The sequence below is a fragment of the Lethenteron reissneri genome, chromosome 26, assembly GCF_015708825.2.
Source record: "Lethenteron reissneri isolate LAM-NWPU_2019-01 chromosome 26, ASM1570882v1, whole genome shotgun sequence".
Lineage (NCBI taxonomy): Eukaryota > Metazoa > Chordata > Hyperoartia > Petromyzontiformes > Petromyzontidae > Lethenteron > Lethenteron reissneri.
Genome location: NC_083804.1, coordinates 4462199 through 4474887, shown reverse-complemented (window position 1 = coordinate 4474887; position 12689 = coordinate 4462199). Strand labels below are relative to the sequence as shown.

Sequence of the window (12689 nt, the reverse complement as noted above, 5' to 3'; positions counted from 1 at the left end):
CCTTAACGAGCTTGGGACTCCATTCGCCTCCTACCGCGTGGTCGGGGGGGGGGCAGCGCTGCACGGCGCTCTCCGACGCGTTTTGTCTTCGGGTACCGTCGCGACGTTGTTCGGCACGATGTCCGACGTTTCGCTCTACGTGCCGGGCACCCCTTCAGGAACTTTAGAGGCGCCACGGTGGCGAGACGTTAACTACCTCGCCTCGCACTCAGCAGTTCGTGGGTTCGATCCCGACCCTTACGCCTGCTGTACATTTGGAGTTTGCGTGCTTTTCCCCCGGGTCCTCCGGTTGTTCCCTCCACATTGAGAATCAACATCACGCGTGCGGAGCATTTGGCTGCTGCGATACATTGCCACGCGATAAGCCACCTTCGTTGAGCTGTCATTCGTGGCCAGGTCGCTTCTGACGAAAGAGCCGTAACAGCTCGGCGGGCCTCACCTGGTAAGATAAAAAATGTAACCCGTAAAAACAAAGTTTTTCACTCTAAATCCTTTATATGCGTGGCGGCTAGAGTCCTCTCGTCCTCTGGCTTGAGATGGCTGTCACCTATGGGTCAGATGATTGCCTGCCACCATTAAGCAATTGGTAATTAAATAAATACAAATTTTCCTAAAAAGTGTAAAGTTATGGACAAGTGGGTTAAAAAACGACCGAAAGATTTGCACGGTCGTAAGCGCGCAAGAAAGCAAGTGAACTTAATATAAAGGATTTAAAAAAGAGTCAAGGGGGAAAAAATGTCAAACCGAATGTCCCTGCAGCAAATGTCCCGACGAGAGCGCCCCGAGCACGTGGGGCGAATTGTCGAAACTCGTGACGGTGGAAGCGCTGAAAACGCATCGACAAATGGACATCTCCATTGGTGGCACCTGGGTCGGTGGTGGGCAGTCCACATTACCGTGGCAGAGGTCAGTCCCTCCATGGGAAAAGTATATGCACACGTTGTACTGTCATATTTGGCACTGATGGATGAGGACCCTCCCTATGCCGCGTGGATCACGGGGGTTATTTGACCACACTTGAGCACGCTGGTTAGTGTCGGTTTGGAAGACAGCTGGGGACCATCGAAGTTGGAGCATAGAAGTACTGTACAATAGAACGATCCAGTCCACAAGAGAGCCACACATACAGAGCACCACCCTACATCAACAGATCGTTACGCCTATGAGTAATTGATGATTGAGAGTGCTATACCACGATTGAACAATTTTGAGATACTTTAAGTTGCATGTTAAAGAATTACCTGGAGTCCTATCGTTTTCGACAAATAATGTCTTGAATAATTAGCCATTTGCATTTGCAAAGTAGTGAATCGTAGCACGGCTATTTTGTATGTATCTTTAATGTAGTTTGTAGCCTGCCTGACACATTGCGAGCGAGCAGCATGTTCAGCTCAAATGAAATGGCTTCTGCTCGATCGAGGAGGCGGGTGGGTGAACATTTTAATAATAAAACATACACAACCTCTTACAACTTTTTTTTTCTTCTTGGTTCTTTCGGTAAAGTCACGTAGAAGGGAAATAATAAAGTATTATGTTTTATTTTTATTATTGTATTATTTCCCTTCTACGTGACTTTACCGAAAAAACCAAGAAGATGAATCCCTGCAGTCACGAAAGCTTTAAATCGAAATTTTACCTCTTACAATTTACCTCGCTGACATCGTCAAGGAGCATCAACCACCACGCGAACTCCGGTCACCCTAGCAGCGGCGGCATTTGGCTAACCATCGAAAAACTGCGGCCACTGCATCGCGCACTCTTAGATGGCGCTTCTGCGGCCGTCTGGAACGCTCTTCCTTCCCATATTGGGAAGCCACTGGGAGCTATGATGCACTTTTAAATGATCCCGATTGAAAACGAATTTCCTGAGAGCTGCTTTTAATGTTTAATTTGTGGTCCTTTTCCCGCACCTTCTATTTGCAAGGTTGGCTACGTACGGTGCAAAAGAAGTTCAGGAGTGCGGGGGGGGGGTGGCCTTCATCCGGCAGTGGGTAGATATTGGCTGTCGATGATGACGATGATGATGTTTTTGAACATTGTCTTGGGCAGCAGTGTTGTTAGACCTGAACGCATGTTTTTATTCATCTTTGTCGTCTTCTCAAGTGGGTGGCGATGAGAATAGACAGCGCATTGTGTCTGTGTTTGTATCATGTCATTATTTGAGGTCATCACCAGTGACGATTATCTGAACCGGTCCTCGGCTTCCCCTAGGTAGTACTATGTGTAAAACATCACCCTGGGCCGCGGGTTGCGCTGGCTAATCGCCTCCTCGTGTGTGCCTTTCCGGCCTTCATATGTGCTCGCTACCAGCACTTGCCCCAACAGCCTTTTGGACTACATGGGGGATCTTTGTCTCTTGAGACTGTTGAGCCACTGCATCTGTGTTGGAATGAGTGCGTGTGTGTGTGTGTAAATGTGTGTGTGTAAATGTGTGTGTGAGTAAATGCATACGCAAAAGGAAGCGTCTTAAGAGACGTGAAGCCAGAACCATACCGACACCTCCAATCAGCGACGACACCTGCTATGTCTGTAGCAAACGCTGTGGGTCGAGGATTGGACTTTACAGTCACGCACAAAGCCGCACAAATAGAGGCGGAGGGAGGGTCATCATCGGATACGATGGACAACCCCGACGAAGTGTGCGTAAATGCATATACACATAAGAATGCTTAAACCGGCACGTACACACTAAAGCCCAATTAACTCTTCTTGGGTTTTTTCGGTAAAGTCACGTAGGTAAAAAATTAAAATGTAAATTATTTTATTTTATCATATTATTCTATTATATTATTTCATTATATTATATTATTTCATTATATTATATTATTTTACTTTTATTTTACTTTTATTAATTTAAATTAAAAAAATTAACCTACGTGACTTTACCGAAAAAACCCAAGAATATGAATCCTTGCAGTCACGAAAGCTTCAAATCTCCAATTAAATAATATACTAAAGTCGGCTATCCATCACCGCTGGGGGGAATTCATCGTTGTCTGGGCCACACGACCCCAGAGTCACCGCCACTGTCGTGCACGCGGAGTCGGCAGAGTGCCCGTGCTTGCTTGATCGCTCCCCCTCCGCGTTATCGATGTTTTCCTCCCCGATACGCTTCGTGGGAGCGAGGACCCCTTTCAGAGGCCGCCGCCGCTGGGCTGCTAACGGCGTGTTCAGGCCTCTGAGTTATGGGAGATCACCAAAGTGGCTTTGTGCTCGGTTTGCCACCAACCCCCCCTCCCCCTAGGTGGTGGATCTAACGATGTGACTTATTATTCTGCGCTGTAGTCGTGTTGGTTAACGTTCTGTCCCGCTGTGCAATTTATTTATATAAATTGTAAAAGCCCGGCGTTCCGTTTGTTAATTTGTCCGTCAACTAAATTATAAGAGCCTTTCAGAAGGCCTGAATCAAAAAGTTAAAGAAAGTTGACCCCCCCACCCCCGTCCCCCAGATGTGGGGGTAACAGTTTTAAAGTTGATCCAAGAGTGATCTGGAGCTTTCGTGACTGCAGGAATTACTCTTTGGGTCTTTCGGTAAAGTCACGTATTACCCCCCCCCCCTCGCTATTTAAGGCCTCGACACAGAGACGTTGTTTCTCTGTGTCCCTATGTTTGTGTCTCTCTCTCTCTGTGTCTCTGTGTTATCTCGCTCTGCTTATGTGTCTGTCTGTGTGTCTCCGTGTCTGTGTTTTGTCTCTCTCTCTCAAATTTAGCAATCTTTGGAAGAACGTAATCAAGCAGGTAGGGTGTTGACTGTTGTGTTAACCGACTCTCTGTGTTGTGTTGCGTTATATTTCTAAGTTTACTAGGTTTGTTTTCTCTTTCATTTGTACCTGATGATGATTGCTTGTGTTGCAATCATCATCAGGTACAAATGATTATTTGTAGGCATATATGTCTACATCCACAACATACAATAGAGTCAGTAGTATCTGCACACATGGGGGAGAGGGGGGGGGGACATCAGTGGGGGCGACCGGTGAAGCCCTCCACAGGAGCTAGAGTAAGGCGGCCGCAGGCTCGCACCAATCGGGTAAGGTCGTCTAATTTGCAATTGTGTCCACGTGCTTTACAACACTCTGCAAACACGCATGCGCCATCGTCTCCCCGCAGTTGGGTCATCGTTAGTAAAGCTTTAAAACGTCCTCAAACGAAAACATATTTTTTTTTACCAGCTAAGGCCCACTTGAGTAATTTAGCTCTTTTTCAGAAGATACCAGGCAGGAAATGATAGCTCAACGAAGTGGCTTATCACGTGGACATATTATAGCAGCCAAATACTCTAAACCAGTGTTCTTCATTGCGAGGCTCGAGGGTCACTGGCGGCCCGCGACGTGCGGCCCCTGACAATACAGAACACGCGGAGAGGAAAATAAACCCATCGTTCTGTCAAACCCCAATGGTTTCAAATGTGTGGCGGCCCTCAACACTGATGATGACTTCTCGGCGAAAGTGGCCACTATCCTGAAAATGAGTGAAGAACGCTGCTCTAAACGCGTGTCGATTCTAAATGTGGAGGGAGGGGGGGGGGGAAACCAGATCACCCGGAGAAAAATCCAGGGGGGGGGGGAGAGAGAGGTGAGACACGCGAATTCCAAATATACAGCAGGCGTCGGGGTCGTGTTCCAGCGAGCCCGCTCCCCAAACGCTTTCCTGCAAAGGTGTTGTCACCGGATGGCGTGACTCGCGTGGAATGACGTGCGCTTCTGTTTTGCAGGAAACACCGCGCAGAGAATGGCAGACGTCAGCGTGTGAGTACCGGGTGACATCAGCTGCTCGCGCGAGTGCATTCCATTGCTGTGGTGTGTGTGTGTGCGCGCGCGTGTCTGTGTGTATGTGTCATGTGGGGGGCACAAGTCAGTCAACCCATGGCACCTGGGTCTGTCCCGAAACCTCCAGCAGACAGTGGGTGGTCGACACTTCGTGTGGCCTTAAAGTGCACATAGCCTGGCACAAGCGCCGTGGTGATGTCACAGCCACTTAGTGGCGGGTGGCGGTTGATGTTGGAGCGGTAGTGCCGTGGTTAGCGCGCTGCGCTACGAACCCGGCCACCCGAGTTCGATTCCCGCTCACGGCCGCCAACATAGGGGACGATTATATTAACCAGTCCTTGAGCCTCCCCTAGGTTGACTCAGCCTCTAATGAGTACCTGGTGGTGCGGTGTGCAAACATCGCCACGAGGGAGACAAAGGCGGGCGGCCGTGGTTCTGGCCACACACCCCTTCGTGTGCTCGCTAACAGCACTTGTCCCCCAAAATCTGTTAAGGCTATCCGGGGTGTCTTTGTTTTGTGTTTGTGTATCATTATCATCATCACCATAATCGTCACTCTGCAGTGATCTCTATATGGTACATTTCTTCATCAGCATCGTCATTTTAAGGACAAACGTATAACCTGTGTTGCATCATCATAATAATAATCACCATTCATATAATCATCGTTCTATAATATAGTATGTCGGCTGTCATTCTTCATCATGGACTGCATACGAGTCTCTACCACCAGCTTTGTTGGAGGAATGCGTTCAACTCAAAATATGTTTGACAAAACCTCGCCCTTATTAAGGCTTGGGAGACATTTTGCAGCAAAACGTGAATGGTAATGAGCCGAATGTAGGTGGCGCAAGAGAAGTTCCTAATCAAATCTAACACGTTTAATTAAAATAATTGGAAACAAGTTAAATCAAGATAAGTTGGAAACATCTCAAAGGAGATACCGTGAACGAGTCTCTGTGATCTAAGGACCTTTAACAAGCAGCAACAGCAGTTTCCGCGTGATCGGCAAGGTTCCAATTCCTAGAGGGGCACCCAACTGAACACGTGGCACCGTATCATTCCCAAGGATGCATAATCATCATCAGCCACGATCTATCCACCGCTCGACGAAAGCCTCTCCAAGCCGTGCACATCTCTCGCGGTTCTGCAGTGTGACCAGGCCACGCGGTGCCTGTCCACGATCTTGAATTTCGATTAGAAGCTTTCGTGACTGCAGGGATTCATCTTCTTGGTTCTTTCGGTAAAGTCACGTAAAAGGAAAATAATAAAATAATAAAACATAATAAAATAATTCTCACGACGTTTCGGCCACAACGCAAGCAGCCGTCTTCAGGTGGAGAATAGGTCTGTCGAGAAGGCAGACAGACCTGTTCTCCACCTGAAGACGGCTGCTTGCGTTGTGGCCGAAACGTCGTGAGAATGATTTTATGATGTTTATTTTTTTTTATGTTATTATTTCCCTTCTACGTGACTTTACCGAAAGAACCAAGAAGATCTTGATTTTGTTTTCCGCGCCCTTACGATTTTCTTCGCTCAGTCGGTGTTAGCGCGACGGATTTCTCGTTTCATTCTTGTTGCTCTATGGCGAGCCATCGAACAAAAGACGGGTCAACCGCATCGCCCGGCGCTTTCGAATGCGCTTCCGCGGCCGTCTGGAACGCTCTTCCTTTCCGATATTCGGAAGGCTATTGCTGGAGCTATGCACTTTTAATTCGTCAAAATTGAAAACGTATTTCTCTATAACTGCTTTTTGTGTATAGATTGTTGTCCTTCCCCCGCACCTCCCATTAGCACGGTTGGCTACTTACAGTGCAAAAGAAGTTCGACATCCATACATACATACTCTCGATACGTACTGATCCTTCTCTGCCGTAATGGGCACCGATGACTACGTCATTGAGGGTGATTATTGCCACGTAAAATGAAGACCGATTGATGGATGATTGAATTGCTCCATCTCGTCGGTGGGTATTCTATTGGTAGCGTTCCATCCCTTGACTGCCGTAACCACCATCACCACCACCACCACTATCATCACCACCATCATCACCACCACCACCATCACCACCACCATCATCATCATCACCACCACCACCACCATCACCACCACCATCATCAACACCACCATCACCACCACCACCACCATCACCACCACAACCACCACCATCATCATCACCACTATCATCATCATCACCATCATCACCACCACCACCATCATCACCACCACTACCACCATCACCACCACCACCACCACCATCATCACCACCACCATCATCATCATCACCACCACCACCACCATCACCACCACCATCATCAACACCACCATCATCACCACCACCATCATCACCACCATCATCATCACCACCACCACCACCATCATCACCACCACCATCATCACCACCATCACCACCACTACCACCATCATCACCACCACCACCATCATCACCACCACCACCATCATCACCACCACCACCATCACCACCACCACCATCGACGCTCGGAGCCCCGTTCGCCCGTGATAGCGACTGCTCACGTGCGCACGTTGCAGGAAAGGCGAGGATGGAGGAGACTGCTTTGACGATGGTGACTATGAGGAGGTGGACGAGGAAGAGGATGAAGGCCCCGGAGACAAGAAAGGTAAGGCCACAGCCTCCCGGCACTGGCTACATTGACGCACCTCCACCGCCGTTGGCGCTTCGTGACGCGTCGGCACACGAGCGTGCATCTGGAAGTGTGTGTACATGTGCACATGTGACTGAGCGTGCCGTGTGTTTGTCATTGTGTTTGGTGCAGTGTTATAGAGGTTTCACAGAACTTGCCCCTGCAGTCTATACTGTGTGTGCGTCTTTGTAGGGGCGGTACGCTAGTGGTTATCGCACTGCCCTACGACCCGAGTTATTTTCCCGGTCACGGCTGGCACGAGTGGCACGAGCCTCCCCTAGGCTGACTCAGCCGTAAATGAGTACCTGGTGCAGAGTGCAGCCACTGCTCGCCTCCACCCTACCTCGTGCGACGCGCCGGAATTCATAGGCCGCTCGCTCAGAGCGCTCGCCCCAATACTCCGCGTAGGCTAGCGCTTGGGGGGGGGGTGGAGGGGGTGGAGGGGAGATCTTCATCCTCGTGGTGTTTGTCGTTGCAGCGGGTCAGCCCCTGGTGGTGTCCCAGGAGGTGCTGCAGGACCCTGACATGCTCGCCTCCCTCAAGCAGCGACTCGACAGCGCGACCACCAACCCCTCCGACCACTTCCACAGGTGAGAGTTGGGAGCCCGCTTGGCAGAAGGAAGGAAGTGATAGCCACGTGGCGACATGAGCGATGTAATCCGTGGTGACCTCGCGATCCGGAGTGTTTTGCTCGCAATTCATCTTGCAGGGTTTGCTCCTTGCTGATTAAATGAATGACACAGAGATTAATCTCATTCTAAAGCCGTAATGAATATCAATAGCCCTTCAGCTAATGAAATGAAGGGTATTGCAGAGTATTAGCGATGATGATTGTCACTTAACTCTTTGTAAACAGAAAGGATATCACCTGCTTTCATCGAAGCCAGACTTCAACGTCTCTCCATATTCAGAGGAGCATTGAGACAGTAGTGTAAATTCCACATTTCTATGGTGGAGACGAGTATGTCCGCAGGACGACCCTGTTGGTGACTTCTCACAGCATGGTACATATTTTATCAACCCACAGAGAGGATGATGGGCTGAATCAGCCAACGGCAGGTACTTCAGATGATTACTTTATTTTAGCAGCAATAGCCGCACCAACCCGCCACCTTTGACTCCATCTGGTTGACTGGACCAATCATCCTTATCTGGTTGTTAAATCCAGTGCCACATTGTGAAAATCCAACAGTGGTTGGTATGGCGATACTGCTCTTTGCCATAAAAAAGTAACAACTCAATAATAAAAATAATTTCGATTTAAAGCTTTCGTGACTGCAGGGATTCATCTTCTTGGTTATTTCGGTAAAGTCACGTAGAAGGGAAGTAATAAAACAATAAAAATAAAACATTATAAAATAATTCTCACGACGGCTGCTTGCGTTGTGGCCGAAACGTCGTGAGAATTTTTTTTATTATGTTTTATTTTTATTGTTTCATTACTTCCCTTCTACGTGACTTTACCGAAAGAACCAAGAAATAATAACAATCATACCATCTAAACAACGTACAGCCCTTTAGTCAACGTGCTGCTGGGTGAAGGCCTCCCCCGCGCCACGTCAAATGATGGGAGGTGACGGGGGGGGGGGGTTGTTTGACCATACTTCATGGTGCTGCTCGTCCACTGCTTCGTCGTGTCTCTATATCCGAGGTCCGTGTGGTTTTTGTTGCGGTGGGAATCTCCGCATCTAGAGGTCCCGGTGCGTGCCGTCAGACGCCCCTCAAGGGCCCCCTTTGGCCGCGCTTCAGCGCTGTGGCTATCCCGCGGGCGGCGGAAATTGTAACCATTAAAAACCGCTCCCGGGCCTCCCCTAGGTCTAACGAGTACCTGTCGCGGTGTGTAAACATCGCCACTGGGGAGACAAAGGCGGTCGGGCGTGGGCCTGGCCACCCACCACCTCGTTGACTGTACCAGCCTTCATCGGTGCTCGCTAACAGCACTTACCCCAACGGTGTGTTAAGGATATACGGGCGGGCGTATGTCGGTATGTGTGGGTCGGTGAAGGGAGGTTTGGATGCGACGGTGGTTTGTGTCAAAGTGGATTCATTTGTGTCACTGGTGTGGGGCATGGGTTAGTCTGGGTTGGGGTGGGATACGAGCGTTGGTGACTTGCCTGGACTGCTGAGTCCTAATTAGGATGAAAGCAGTCCACAGTCTGTCTCTGCAGCACCGCCGCTGCCGCTGCTGCTGCTGTCAGTTGCTCACATTTGACGGTGGCCTAAGATGAGACGATTACAATGCACTCCTTCAGGAAGCGCTGATGGTTATTTGCATAATTTATCAAAGGCTGGGTGGCTGTTTTTTTACACGATTTTACGTGTTTGTTGAAACTCGTGGGGTAAGGGTTGGTTATTATTTGTGAATTTACGTGGTATAAGCCATAAATAGGTATGTGAATGGCTATGTGACTGTGTATTTGAATGGGTACGTGAATGGATTCGTGAATGGATATGTGAATGGGTATAATATAGTTTTATTTGTAGTATTTTTGGATGAGATCGCGTATATATAAATGTATGGATAATATTGGGTCGCAAAAGCCGCCGTGTCAAACGCAATGGGTCGGTGAATGGGCATGGGCTTGCATGGGCTACGGGATAATTATCAGCGGAGAGCGTTCTAAGAGAACGATTGACCCCTGCCGAGAATGCGCAGTCATCACCCCGTGTAACAAAAGCCCCACGGTCTGCGCTAAACCCCGTGGCGCTTGCACAAAATCGTGCCCCCCCCCCCCCCCCCGCTGCAATTAATTGGACAGCGTCGTCGATGCGTGCCCACTGTTTCTGCTTCAGCGTGCGTACCACGAGGCGCCATTTGGATCGCCGTAAGCCCCCTTTTATATGCTAAAGCTCATCCTGCCACAGTCAGCCAGTCACCAATCCAGGAAAAGAAAGACATCTGTCCAGACCGTGAGACCGTCGCCCACGGCAACCAGCTGCCTACCCACCCAGCTGGTTACCCACCCAGTAGATTGTCCACCTACCCAGCCAGCCACCTACCTATCCAGCCAATTGCTTGCCAACCCAACTAGCCACTCACACCCAGCCATATATATATCGACTTAGCTAGCAACCAACTCGAATTACCATCCAGTCACACAGCCAGCGACGTATCTACCCATCAGGCCAGCTTGACGCCTAACCAGCCAGCTCTATCCAGTCACCAGTCAGCCAGCCACTGGGTTAGCCAGCCAGCCAGATAGCCAGCCGGTCAGTCAGCCAGCCATCTGGCTAGCCAGCCACCCGGTTAGCCAGCCGGTCAGTCAGCCAGCCATCTGGCTAGCCAGCCACCCGGTTAGTCAGCCGGTCAGTCAGCCAGCCACTGGGTTAGCCAGCCACCCGGTTAGTCAGCCGGTCAGTCAGCCAGCCACTGGGTTAGCCAGCCACCCGGTTAGTCAGCCGGTCAGTCAGCCAGCCATCTGGCTAGCCAGCCACCCGGTTAGCCAGCCGGTCAGTCAGCCAGCCATCTGGCTAGCCAGCCACCCAGTTAGCCAGCCGGTCAGTCAGCCAGCCATCTGGCTAGCCAGCCACCCGGTAAAGCCAGCCATCTGGCAACCAGTCAGCCAAGCAGATAGCCAACCCATCAGCCAGGTGGCTAGCCAACTAACGGGTCAGCTAGCCACTGGGGCTATGGACTTTTAAATATGAATTGAAAACAATTTTCTTTATAACTGCTTTTTAGCATTTTTAGTTTGTTGTCTTTCTCCCGTACCTCCGATTTAGCACGTTTGGCTACGTACGGCGTGAAAGAAGTTCAACATCAGTACATATGCACCCACACACAACCACGCACACACAGACACACACTCACGCACCCACACACAACCATGCACACACAGACACACACTCACGCACCCACACACAACCATGCACGCACAGACACACACTCACGCACCCACACACAACCATGCACACACAGACACACACTCACGCACCCACACACAACCATGCACGCACAGACACACACTCCCACCCACACACAACCATGCACACACAGACACACACTCCCACCCACACACAACCATGCACGCACAGACACACACTCACGCACCCACACACAACCATGCACACACAGACACACACTCCCACCCACACACAACCATGCACGCACAGACACACACTCCCACCCACACACAACCATGCACGCACAGACACACACTCACGCACCCACACACAACCATGCACACACAGACACACACTCCCACCCACACACAACCATGCACACACAGACACACACTCCCACCCACACACAACCATGCACACACAGACACACACTCCCACCCACACACAACCATGCACACACAGACATACACTCCCACCCACACACAACCATGCACGCAAAGACACACACTCCCACCCACACACAACCATGCACACACAGACACACACTCCCACCCACACACAACCATGCACACACAGACACACACTCCCACCCACACACAACCATGCACACACAGACACACACTCACGCACCCACACGTGCGTGACAGAACCGCGCCACCGCTCGATGGGACGGAATGGATTTCCCGCTCCACTGAAACGGATCGCTGTGCACGTGGAGGGGGTGGGGGGGTCACCGTCCGGGGCACGGCGAGACGGATCGAAGCTTCCTCCTAGGGGCGGCCAGGTCGAGCCGACCGCTTGACCGTTTCACGGATGGTGGGCAGAGGAAGAGGACGAGGAGGTCTGGGCTGACGGGGCATTGAGAGGTCATCGTCAGCGTGGGTAGGGAGGGCATGGGGAGGTCATCGTCAGTGTGGGTAGGGAGGGCATGGGGAGGTCATCATAGTAGGATGTGTAGGAAGCATGCATGCACACGTACAGCCCTTTGTCAATCCGCTGCTGGATGAAGGCCGTCCCAAGCCACGTGCATCGTCGCGGTTACTTGAACATACTTCACCACGCCGGTGAGTGCGCGTTGGTGAAGGCAGAGAACAAAGATGTGGCAGCACAGATAGTGCAGTACAACTATGCATTTTGCCACACTTACCCTGTGCTACCCACAAGCCCGCAGCCTATAACACCTTTGTTTGACGCCCAGTGGCTGCCCATCCGCCGAGCGCTCGCCGTGAGCTGTGCAGAAAAGGGTGAATCTAAATCTAAAGTGGCTGCGGGTACAGATTGAACCTGATGAGACCTCGAGAGAGCGGTGAGAACTCTCGTGTGCCAGTAAGCCAGATGGCGGCGGTGCTGGCGACTGTGACGACGATGACGATGATGCTGATGATGATGAGACGGTGAGGGCGGTCCTCTGAG

General features: G+C 50.6%; 1 protein-coding gene across 2 annotated transcripts in view; it reads left to right on the top strand.

The window, feature by feature from the left end:
• LOC133347515 (nucleosome assembly protein 1-like 1) overlaps window positions 1-12689 on the top strand; it is a 74180-nt gene that overhangs the window by 8735 nt on the left and 52756 nt on the right. For both annotated transcript variants that reach the window (XM_061559839.1, XM_061559840.1), the window contains exons 2-4: window positions 4715-4748; window positions 7321-7409; window positions 7912-8023. In XM_061559839.1, the coding sequence (XP_061415823.1) occupies window positions 4732-4748; window positions 7321-7409; window positions 7912-8023 (218 nt within the window). In that variant the 5' untranslated portion in view covers window positions 4715-4731. The remainder of the gene's footprint in view (window positions 1-4714; window positions 4749-7320; window positions 7410-7911; window positions 8024-12689) is intronic.